The following is a 13,221-nucleotide window of genomic DNA, read 5'->3' on the forward strand; positions in this document are numbered from 1 at the left end:
GTAGATCTACGACGTGTATACCATGGTACATGTATACGTGATTCAGATAATACTCTCCGGTGCGTGGTTTGTACCTGCGTTGCACCAGTACAGTACAGGCGGTATGTACTTCAAACTAACTGGCCTGTGCGTGGGCAGTACAACCGGATCTAGCAAGTACATATCCTGCACTCTCCTACACTACACTACAGGGTACAGTCTGTGCTGAAGCCTGAAAGGCTGAAGGCTCCAGTCCGGTTCTAGATGAAAGCAAGACCAGCTGACACTGCAAGTGGCTGTAGTGTTGTTGAAGACGCAAACAATGACATTATGTAGCGCCACTACTAGCGACAACAGTGACAGTAATGAGGCTGAAAGGCTGAAATCGTGTGTTTGTAGTTGCACAACCAGGGCTAGCACTGCATGAACGAGATGGACACTTGCCCCACGTACACCTGTTCCTATTTCGTCTCCGGACCATTTTGCAGACAGAGATTCAGAGAAGGCTAATACTTTACTATTAGATCTGCTACTTGTACTAGGCTAGTAGCATTGTCGGCAACAAACGCTTCACCGCGCACATACAATATATTATGAAGTCTGAGCAGAAAGAATACCGGTACCTGTCACCGGTACGCAGTAGGTCAAAGAAAATGCAAATCTCTACGGCATGACGATATACATGTACCATGATTTTGTACAGTCATGAAGTACTAGGTAACACACTAGTTATAACAGTGTCAGTGGGTAGATCTACCGGAACACGCGCGGTGCTACTGCTACATGACTAGACCAGGCAGCAGGGAGTCAAATACGTATCTAATATTGACTGAGTACGAGGTCAATAGGAAATAAAAGCCGAGTAAAAGACCGAGGCGAAGCCGAGGTCTTTTACGAGGTTTTTTTTTCATACTGACCAAGTACGAAGTCAATATTAGATTTATCACGACAAACAGTCCGTATTTCAAATTCCAAAACGATAACCTCGTGAATCCCGGTTTTATGATTGCACAACCGTTGCACCACCACCTACTCATGCAGTGACAATGCTGCACTAGGCACCGTTCAACTGCGCGACCCCTAAGCAGTCAAATATAAGCAGTCAATATAGCCCTAAGGAGTGAAATATGCAGGAATATTTGACTGCTTAGGTATGGCAAAAATCTATGTGAGTCAATACTAAGGGAGTGATAAATTATTATACTGTACTGATATTTTGACGACTCCCTGGACTAGACTGACAGTACTAGTACTAGTACGTGATCTTGTATCGTCTGAAGAAAAAAAGATCATTTTTATACCATGATCATACTCGCGCGATTCGAGCCAGCTGAATACGTGTCTTTTGCAGTGTCCGTATCTCGAAGACGCTTGGATCACTGTCACTGTCCATGTACCGTGTACGGCTCGGGGGAGGACGTGACGGCTTGGCTGCAAGAGCATTTGGAGACACTCTGAAGTTATGGTTCAAACGCAACCTGCTTTCTACAACACGTTCGTTCTACCAATCTTGACCTGCAACCTTGCTTGCCATGGCCTGTCCCGTGCACACGAAAACCGCCTAGACTGGTTTCATAGGAAACAGCTGCGGTGTACCTTTGGAATTACCTACCCAGATGTCATCTTATTGTTTCAATGCTGGTACATTTGTATCATCAAGCATAAAAACAAAGAACGCAGAGAAAAAGTTGAAAACAGAGCCTAAAGTTTACTTATACCTGTAAGAAGAAAAGAGGACCAAAGAGCTACAAGTTAGTAACGCTATAAAATTAATATCCACTAACACCACCACTTATAGCTCTTTGATCCTCTTTTTCTTCAGTTGAGCTTGAGTAGGCTGAAGAAGATTTTGCCTAAACTGAGTAAACTCTAAAGACTTAAAAGAGCACCACTTACAAGTATAGTACTCTCCAGGCACAAACATCACCAGGGATACAAACTTACAGAGACGCTCCGTTTCCAGCACGACAAACACCTCGTGAAGACCAGATAGCATCTAATTCCCAAGCCCGCGCCGGGGACAACAATGTGAATAAGAGGTTGATGCGCGATAATTGGGGAATTGTCGGGCTTGCGAATTGGATGGTTTGGAGGCAACACCGTTGTGAACGGCAAACGGTCCTCAGCGTTTTATTTGTTCAGCACCTCCACGAGCGACACTGACTCGTACTCACGCTGCTATTATTTAGGTGTTCACGAGGTGTTTGTCGAGCTGGAAACGGAGTGTCTCAGTAAGTTTGTATCCCTGGTGATGCTCGTGCCTGGAGAGCACGCCACGGCACTACGACAGTGACATGTACATGTATAGTGCACTATACAGTCATGTACATGTATTGTACAGTGCTGGCAACTGAAATCCGACCCCCCCTAGCGTCTCGTACGAATCGCTAACGCGGCTAGCACACCGCGAAGAGACAGATAGTGGTGATGCCACGAAGAGGCGAGATGACGGGACATTGGAGGAGACAACACCCAATGGAGCTAAGAATCGCACTTCGTCAATCAAGCAACATCTGTCAGCCCGTACCAATTGTCGTGAGTTGTACAGTGATAATGTTTTCTCAATATTGTCACGTGGTAGATGTGCGTTACATTTGGCTGTGTTAGAAGCTTTGTATATCCGTAAGTTAGATCCTGAACTTTGCGTACAGAAAGAAAATGTGTTGTCGCTACAATTGTTTGGTGTTACTCCTCGTCGAGGTGGTAACAATGTAACTTAATTTGCTCACTATGTTGTTGTCACTATTATTATTTTCCTTCGAGTTTTGTGTCGTGCTAAACTTGATAATTTTCCACCTTGTCACGAGTGTTGTTACATGTATCTAATTATCTTTACGCTACATGTATATAAGTTTTAGTCTTTCCAGCTTGAGCCATTCCCTGTATAATCCTTGATGAGAAGGGACCGAAAACGTTCGGATACTTATGACAAGTGCCTTATTATGACTGGATGTGTGTTTGCGTGGATATTTGCGACCCATAACTTACCTTCGTTTTAAAATAATAATGTAATTGAAATATATCCTTCGGCTCTACATTTATTACATGTACATATCGCAATATTTGTTATCAGAGGTAAGGCATTGTACGAGTCAATGGAGTGATTCGGTTTCCCAGAAAATACTATATTATTCAACAGGATAACTAGTCTTAAAAAACTATCTCGATCACCCCTGCTAACGTTATTGCCCCCGCTTGTTTTTCATGATCCATTGCTTCTTGCCTCCCCGGTTAATTTCCATCTACAATGTACATGTAGCTGTTTCTGGTTAGTATCAGTTCTATCATGTCACACTTATCAATCGTCCTTGTTGGCGTCACGCCTAGCCCTTTCCCAAAGGTGCTCTTTTAATTCGCACTAAGTGCTTTTCGCGTCCCTCAAAGTATGCTGAAAAAGTGCTCTTTTTTCAGTGAGAACAGGCAAAAAGTGCTTTTTTAAAGTGAAGCATAGCCATGATACATGTTCAGATATGAACCCAAGCTGAGAAATGAATATGCACTCATCCAATAATGGGTCAAACAGGAAGTTCAGTAAAAACACTTTTTATAGCATTGTGTACACTGGGTACAAGCTTCACCAACTTGTTGCCCCCCCCCCCCCCCAAAAAAAGCGGCGTGCCAAGGCCCATCGAGCACTCGAAAACTGTGATCGCATGCATGAGCAAACAGATTTTAGCACTTTTTCAGCTAGAAAAGCTCAAAAAGGGCGATATTCACCAAAAACGCAATAAGGGGCGAAAGAAACGGGCTTTTCCAAAAAGGGCCAAAAAAATGCGAAAAAAAGGGCGAGCACCTTTGGGAAAGGGCTAGTCACGCCATCGTGGAATAAAAGAATAAGTCTTCAATGTTACCGCACGTACACTATTCCAGCAATTATTATTTTGCGCTCCCCACAGTTACACATGCATCGTCACATAGCACCTCACATTAGAATTATACATGCATGTACCTGTACCTTGCTGCATTGGATCTTCGCTGAATGTCCCAACATATTCTCACCTGCGTATTTATCGCTTACCAATCTACGTTTGAGTACGAGTAATGTGATACTTTCTTACTTGTCAGTGTCCATGTTTTGTCACTCCAAGTGTACAATCATGCATAAATCCTATTATCACCTTCTTAGTAAGAACATTTTGAGAAAAGCAGAAATATACAAGATCAAGAGGGGATTCAAACCCACATGAATCTCAGTCACTCTTCCTTACCACCCAGCCACTGTGCTACCGATCCTGAAACTAGTATAACTATAAGCAATGACATTGATCCTGCAATGCCGTACATGTACATGTACATGTAGGCTATACCCTGTATACAATCAGACCTCTCTTATCCGGACCCCTTTAACCCCGATCCCTCGCCATCCGGAAGAAAATCATAATAATTATGAAGAGAAACTATTGCGTGGAGAATACGATAAATACATGTAGATCATTGACCTCATAGTTGGTCTATACAGGATAATAATATGTTATACAAGTCATGTAGATCTCATAAAAGACCTCAGGGGACCTTGGCCTTTTACTCGGCCTATAGCTAGTCCTGTATAGACCTCCAAATCGGTCTATAATCTACATGTACATGCACATGTATACTAACTAAGTAATAGTAACTAAGTTACAGTACTGTTTGATATTCCCTTCAGGCTTCAGTCACGAGCTTCCATTGATAATTGCGACAAGAAAACGTTCTCGGATAATGAGCCAGTATTAGGTCATTGAATGTCTTAGTAGCCTGTCAGTTTTGTTATCGCACATTCTGATTGCTTATTATTATCTTGATACAGTCGTGGATAGTTGCTTTATAACTCGTTCCCATGAGTTTTCTTCTTCTAGAAAACGTTCTGAAACACTCTATTCGTTGCTTTGATTTTGATATGAGTGTGCATAATAATACAAATAGTTTTATTCCTTGTGAGAGTCATGTACATAATATACAATATATACACAAAGTGTCTGAAGTCCTCGCTGCAAACAGTGCTCAATACCCTAACAAGGGCAGAGCGTACTACACAAGGCAGTACACGGTCTCTGTTGACTGTCAACAGTAAATCACACTCATCAAAAACACTCACCAGACGATGAAGTGCTATTCGCTAGTTGTATAGGGTAAGTGTACGGTAGGCTAAGTCAGTGCTACAACCACGAAGCTTGAGGAGATATCGTCAGCGCTGGAATACACTGTGAGTAATACTAATACGAGTGCAAGAGTGAACCTACACTACAGACTGGCCAGTACAAGCCACATAGGAAGCCAGGCGATACACCCGTGATCATCCAGAACCTCCCCAAATCTATCGGAAGGACATGCCAACAAATTCTCGCTCGCAAACTACACTGGGGTCACATGATGAGATATGCGGTGATTTCACACACACACACACACACACACACACACACACACACACACACACACACACACACACACACACACACACACACACACACACACACACACACACACACACACTCTCATGCACCCACATGTACACCCTCATTATTTCACACTCTCACCAAACCACATAATTGCGTCATTATTCACACTGGTATCTGGTATGTAATACAAAGTCATACTACCGAACCCTCTGATACTACCCAACCCTCTGATGCGACACAAGTCCCACTGAAACCTACAGTAGAGTCGCTCGCTGAAGAACGTGGAGCCCAAGAACGTCCAGCCTGAAATTCTAAGAACGCCACAGCCTAAAGCTAAGAACGGCGGTGTTGGTTTTCTGGCAGCTTGTGGGATACATATGATCCAGAACGGATTGTTTCTAAGAACATGCTATAAGAACGCAGCCAGATTGCTGACAAAATAAGAACGTCCCTTGGAAACAACGTTCTTGGCCGCGCGACTCTACTGTACTGAATTCCTGCGCCGGTTCTACATGTATCTCCCGTCTTGGTTGTAGCCTCAACCATGACACTTGCACTCCTATTACTCACAGCGTATTCGGTTGTAGCACTGCCTTAGCCTACCGCACAATTACCCTAGATAACTAGCGAATAGCATTATTATGTTTTATCGTCTGCTGAGTGTTTTTGAACACGAAACTCGGAGTCACTAGAAAGCTTTTTGGTCTCTGTTGTTCTGCCTTGTACAAAATATACCTGTACATGGAGTTGAAAATTAAGAAAAAAAATGAAAGCATACACAAAAGTTAGAAGCACTTGCGATGGACAATGCTAGGGCCAGACTCGTCGTACTCCTGTTTGGAGATCCACATCTGCTGGAAGGTGGACAGCGAGGCCAGAATGGAGCCACCAATCCATACGGAGTATTTGCGCTCTGGTGGGGCAATGATCTTGATCTTCATTGTTGGTGGAGCCAATGCAGAGATTTCCTTCTGCATACGGTCGGCAATACCTGGGTACATGGTGGTACCACCGGACAAGACAGTGTTGGCATACAGATCCTTACGGATGTCGACATCGCACTTCATGATTGAGTTGTAGGTGGTCTCGTGGATACCAGAAGATTCCATTCCGAGGAAGGCCGGCTGGAAGAGAGCCTCAGGAGCACGGAATCGCTCGTTGCCAATGGTGATGACCTGACCATCGGGAAGCTCGTAGCTCTTCTCCAGGCTGGAGCTTGAAGCAGCAGTGTCCATCTCCTGCTCGAAGTCCAGGGCAACATAGCAGAGCTTCTCCTTGATGTCACGGACGATTTCACGCTCAGCAGTGGTGGTGAAAGAGTATCCACGCTCGGTGAGGATCTTCATGAGGTAGTCGGTCAAGTCACGGCCAGCCAAGTCGAGACGGAGGATGGCGTGGGGGAGAGCGTATCCCTCGTAGATGGGGACAGTGTGGGACACACCATCACCAGAATCCAAGACGATACCGGTGGTACGTCCAGAGGCATACAGGGAGAGCACAGCCTGGATGGCGACGTACATTGCTGGAGAATTGAAAGTCTCAAACATAATCTACAGAACACAGGAAGTAGAAACAAGCACAGTGTTGGTATCGTGTAGCATTACATGAGACGGCTAGGTTCACAAAGTCATCTTGTAGCATTACATGAGACGGCTAGGTTCACAAAGTCATCTTGTAGCATTACATGAGACGGCTAGGTTCACAAAGTCATCTTGTAGCATTACATGAGACGGCTAGGTTCACAAAGTTATCAGCATTACATGAGACGGCTAGGTTCACAAAGTCATCTTGTAGCATTACATGGGACGGCTAGGTTCACAAAGTCATCTTGTAGCATTACATGAGACGGCTAGGTTCACAAAGTCATCTTGTAGCATTACATGGGACGGCTAGGTTCACAAAGTCATCTTGTAGCATTACATGAGACGGCTAGGTTCACAAAGTCATCTTGTAGCATTACATGGGACGGCTAGGTTCACAAAGTCATCTTGTAGCATTACATGAGACGGCTAGGTTCACAAAGTCATCTTGTAGCATTACATGAGACGGCTAGGTTCACAAAGTCATCTTGTAGCATTACATGGGACGGCTAGGTTCACAAAGTTATCTTGTAGCATTACATGAGACGGCTAGGTTCACAAAGTCATCTTGTAGCATTACATGGGACGGCTAGGTTCACAAAGTTATCTTGTAGCATTACATGAGACGGCTAGGTTTACAAAGTCATCTTGTAGCATTACATGAGACGGCTAGGTTTACAAAGTCATCTTGTAGCATTACATGAGAGCTACATGTAGGTTCACAAAGACGTACGGTGTGCCTTTGGTCAAGCTTGGCAGAGTGTTGCCACCACCAAAGGTGAGCACATATCTAGACTAGCTCTGAGAATCAGCGCTGTATGACACACAGGTATGTGGGTAAGGCTGAGTGACCCGTGTGCAATGGTCCCCAATGGAGTCTGTGGTGCCTTTGCCACACCTGCAACAACATGCATAAATCTGTAGTAATAAGGGCTGAAACGAGTGTGGATTTTCATCTGTCGAGTACTATTTAGCTAACAGATCGATAGCAAATAGTGTCAGAATTTTGTGCAAAATTGCTCTGTTTCCAAAGGCTATGTTTTCATCCATCATCACACCAAAAAAATCTGCATTAGTGAAAGGGGAGCTCTGAAACATGGCAGTTTTGAAGTCAATTGAACCTCAGAACATGAACCACACCCCTGGCAACTGCATACTCACAGCGGAAACTGATTCAAACTTCACCGGAAAGGGGGGGGGGGATGATGTGGGGGTTAGAAGTACTTTTGGACTCAAAACCCCTGACGAGTAATCTACAACGTAACGAAGCTAGAAGTTATCGATCAGTTACCGAGATATTTGTACAATCGTTTCAGCTCTACAGTGCGTTTCAAAAATATCGACCCGTGATTTCAAAACACGGTTAGGGCAGCATCTATACCACATAAAATCTGTGATTACTTTGTACATAAAATCTGTGATTACTTTGTACATAAAATCTGTGATTACTTTGTACATAACATCTGTGATTACTTTGTACATAAAAATTTCAAAATTGGGCGTTTGTTATCCGATCGCTTGAACATCGATATGAGAGAATTGTGGGAAGGACCTGAGCAATATTCCGAAAACCATTCTCCAAAAGCTCCAGCAAAATTTGAAATATTTCAAAAATACCATGCGTCTATATTTTTGAAATGGACTGTAGTAGCAATCCAAGACGAGTAAGTTCCAGCACTCGGGCCCATTTCACTTCAACCAGCATTCTACCTATTACTGGCCGACTTGGGACACGCCGTCATTGTTATTTCACCAGACCAGGGCAAAGTGTGCAGTACTAGTTTGTGCATGGGATGTGCATTCGGCAAACCAATGGCACAGAGAAAGGGTCAATCATATATTTACCTGTGTCATCTTCTCACGGTTGGCCTTGGGGTTGAGGGGAGCCTCGGTCAGAAGGACGGGGTGCTCCTCGGGGGCAACACGAAGCTCATTGTAGAACGTGTGATGCCAGATCTAGAGAAAAAAGGAAAAAACGAAAACAGAGAAAAGTAGAAAGGAAAAGGACATATGGAAACGAGTTAAGAGTAACTCTCCACCACTGTAACTAGATACTATATACAGTCAGAAAGTGCAACAACTAGGCACAAAACTGACTTCTTAACTTATCTTTGATATTTTTGACCCACCCAAGTTGGGTGGTGTGCTGCTTTGCTGCTTCGAATTGTAGTTAGACCGCTTTGTCAAATCGCCTACTGGTCTCGTCATCGTCCAGTGACAATCGACATTCTTTGTTCCGTTGGGACTGTAGCTTGTGCTCGTTTTCGTTGCGCTTGCCTTCCCCTCTTTGGTCTTTCCATAACCTTGAACCTTCCAAGTTGGAAGGCTGTCGGTTAGCGCTACGGAGATGTGTTGAAGCTAGGTGTCAGGACGTCGAATGTCTCAGTACTCTGTCAGTTTTGTGCCTAGTTGTTGCACTTTCTGACTGTATATAGTATCTAGTTACAGTGGTGGAGAGTTACTCTTAACTCGTTTCCATATGTCCTTTTCCTTTCTACTTTTATTATTGGCTCAATACCCGAGTTTCAAACAGAGAAAAGTGTCAAGTCATTATTTTGATATAGAGATAAATTATGCAAAATGAGAAGTCATCAGTACTAAAATGGCAATAAATAAGATCAATTGTGCACTCATAACGACATTAGAAATGAAGAAAGTTAAGTTCCATAACGTTTTCTCGTGACTTTCACCAATGGAACGCCGTCACATAAAAACGTAATAACTAAAACACACACTTGTGTAGCTAATACAATAGGCAGAATAGGAATACAGCAGCCAGCAAGTACAAAAGCGAAGTTTACACCTTCCCTGTGTGCGAACATAGTGTACATACATGTACCTGTTAACCATGGACTGTTTCTGGCTAGATTAACTCTTGTGTTATCAATGGTGCTAGTAGTGAAGCTTATATCAGATCCAATCTGATTTAGCCACCCACACTACTTCCAAAGTAGTAGCAAGTATTACCTTCACTGGGGGCAGGGGCAACTGCAGTTGGATCCCGGGACGGATACCCTGATACCGTCAATCCTTTTTCTGCACCTTGTCCTCACCCACTTACTGAGGTGTGGTGAGCCCATTAGTGGGATCACTTTCAAGTCCACCCAGAGTTTGGGGGATTTCAGGGGGTGTCGGCCGTTGGGCGGTTCAATAGCCAAATGAGTCATCTTTCCAAGATTCCTTTTGAGTCTGTCTCCCCTCTCCCAGGGAGACCCACGTGACCAGTTTTGGCAGTGAGCAACAAGTACAAGCACCTGTATTTGAGAAAGGTAGTGGCAGATGAATGTGATGCTGTGTGGATGAACTTGGTGGTGTAGGCGTGCTACTTGAAGAGTGTGAGTGATACAATGTTTTCTTGCAGTTTGCAGAGCACAGGGTCACGTGTACGGATATACACAGAGAGTGCCAATAGTTACTAATACTGTACGTAGAACTGAAAGGTAGGCCACCCTTTCACTCTGTGGCCGGCATCTCCATGTAACATCCTCCCCTCCAAAATGTCTCCTTACTCTTTTTCTGTCCAAGTTTCTACGCTTGCACCTTGTTCCTCTGGCCCCTGCACCAGTGGGCCATCAGTGCCCCTCATCCATTGTTTTGAGTGCTTGTCCTCCCTTGGCGTTATCTCCGATGGGCTTTACGGGGATGTGCATGTGTGCGAATGGGTCTCCTGATAAAAGCAAGCAGCACGATTAACAAACAACAACCACAAACTGGGGATAAAACGGTACGTGGATCTGCAGATGCGCGATTTCTGTGGGCCAGGGCCTATGGGCAGAATCGAAATTTTTGTACTCGAGTCGGATTTGCCGCCATTTTGAGGAGAAAAAGACCCAGTGACAGGGGCAGCCACCATGTAAACATTTGTGAAGAGCATGCACCTGGTCCTGGGTTCTACTGTTGTTAACTAATGTTGTGGACATGGACATCCGGTCGCACGTCTAGCGGACACAGGGCACTAGCCATGCAGCCGTGGGTACCCGGTCAATCAACTGGATGTCCATGTCCACGATAGCGGCTCTATTGATGCGTGCGACTTCCAGTGCTGCCCAAAATCGGACACCCTTCACCACCAAGGCTGGCCACATGGTGCGAATTTTCTCCTCGGCAATTTTTTTTACAGAGAATTCAAAATATCGCCTAAAACACCATTAAAATTCGCTTCGTTGCCATGGTAACCCCGGAGTTGTCATGAATTTTGAAATGATGAGTGTGGTCGCACACTGACTCTGTACAGACTGTCAGCGTACATGCCATCCAGCCTGATCCAGGCATAGTTACTTTGCACTTCCACAGCCAAGCGCTAGCCTTTTTAGAAGCCAATTTACAGTGATTTCTGCCTTCAGTTGCGCTGAAAAGTGAAAGTACAGGACTTCTGCATAGGAAAGTAATGATCTCCGACATTTTGGCTGCTTTTCGGACGTTTCCCTTTTCGGACCGGTTTTCGGAAGAGCCTTCAAAAATCGGACACAGTCCGAAAAATCGGACGGTTTGGCAGCACTGGGACTCACTTCCGTAGTCGTCGTCCGGTTTGCGTTTCCGACATCGGAAGTCTGCACTTCGCGGCTGGGGAACCGTACCCTACCGATGTATTGGGGTGAGCTGGGAGAAACGTGAGGAAACAACAGTTTGTCGACGAAGACGAAGCGTAGTACACCAGTGCAGTGTGACCAGTAAGTACAATGTAGTTACGTGTACGTGGTACGTGTGTACATGTCTCTGATTAGAGTCTACAGGAAAGGCGGATCTAGTGAATAGAATACACATCACAACGACGGACCGGGCTCCGAGTCCAAACATTTCGGAAGTCTAGTGCTATTCTCTTACCTTCTCCATATCATCCCAGTTGGTGACGATACCGTGCTCGATGGGGTACTTGAGCGTCAGGATACCTCTCTTGGACTGGGCTTCGTCTCCGACGTAGCTGTCCTTCTGGCCCATACCGACCATCACACCCTGATGGCGGGGACGACCGACGATGGACGGGAAGACGGCACGAGGTGCGTCGTCGCCAGCAAAGCCAGCTTTGCACATACCGGAACCATTGTCTACGACAAGAGCGGCAACGTCGTCGTCACACATTTTCGTTTGCTGGAATCGGAAAGGAGAATGCTGAAGAAGAAAGCAACCAACGACTCGCACTACTTAGTCGGTAGACTCGGTACGAAGCTCATGGGCTTTTATACCAGCTTCTTCCTTGCTTGTTCCGAGAATTCTACACGGTGTCGTCCAATGAGTGAACGCCATGCTTCAACACGTGAATGCACAGGCATAACAATAACCATCTCCGCCTTCAGTTCAGAAGTAACAGTTAGTTCTTGTAATTGGCAAGCTACTGGCTGCGTAGTGAACATACGCACGTCGGAGGGTACGTGCACTGCCGGTAGAACAGTCTGTCTTTACTTTAGCTGATCTACTAGTACTACTCATCTACTGGCAGATCTCCCGCTTAGGCGCATGTGATATTCGTGGTGCGACTGTGACCTCGTGTGACTGTGACGTCGTGTGAGCTACCGCCAGTGACAGTGTGGCGCCGGCAGAGTCAGTGCTGCACATGACACAATGCACCCATTGCGTGTACGTGTTCGAGTGGGTTCGTATACATCATGGACATGGTATTTAGTACTATAACACTATTACTTAGTATAAGAGAGACCGCTACCACACCACAGACCAGTGCAGTACATCACTCGTTCACCTCGTACTCATAGCTCACTGGTTGGCACCTGCACGTGATCACAAAAAAGCAAAAAGCTACGCTGGATGCCGCTAGCAGATCTACAAGTACAATGATTTGACATGACTGTGCATACTTCAAAGTTCAAAGTTCAAAGTTCAAGTAACAGTAACACTAACAGTAACGGTTGCATGTACTGTACATGTAAAAATTGTAGATCAACTCAAAGCACAGATAACGGACAAACTCAGTACAAATACAGGTGCGGCTCTGCCAAAGCATCTCAACTGATGTTGCAATCGCACAACCTTTATAACCAAGCAGAGTGCACACTTGGAACCATTTTGCGGTTTGATGCAGCATGTAGAGAGTCTAGTAGGCATCGAACGCTTCTTCACAACTAACGTCGTAACGAACGAAAGAGGAGCACGTTACGTGGTTCCTTGACCTTGTCTTTTCTTAGACTTACCAGTACGATTGTACATGAATCTGGTGATAAGGTAGGTGACTGGAAATACAACATCTCACGTCATCTACAGGTTTATCAGTCAAGAATCCAGCACAGGCGTGAAGCTACATATACATGTACATGTATGAAGTCAGAAGCAAGCAA

General features: G+C 44.9%; 1 protein-coding gene across 1 annotated transcript; it reads right to left on the reverse strand.

The window, feature by feature from the left end:
- Positions 1 to 6,033: 6,033 nt before the first annotated feature.
- Positions 6,034 to 12,261, reverse strand: LOC135809674 (actin CyI, cytoplasmic). The gene is made up of 3 exons (XM_065323078.1): positions 11,759 to 12,261; positions 8,780 to 8,890; positions 6,034 to 6,904 (listed from the first exon to the last, which is right to left on the reverse strand). Exons 1-3 carry the CDS (start codon positions 12,011 to 12,013, stop codon positions 6,140 to 6,142), a joined length of 1,131 nt encoding a protein of 376 aa, XP_065179150.1. The 5' UTR covers positions 12,014 to 12,261; the 3' UTR covers positions 6,034 to 6,139.
- Positions 12,262 to 13,221: the final 960 nt, after the last annotated feature.

This window comes from Sycon ciliatum, chromosome 2, assembly GCF_964019385.1.
Source record: "Sycon ciliatum chromosome 2, ocSycCili1.1, whole genome shotgun sequence".
NCBI classification, from domain to species: domain Eukaryota; kingdom Metazoa; phylum Porifera; class Calcarea; order Leucosolenida; family Sycettidae; genus Sycon; species Sycon ciliatum.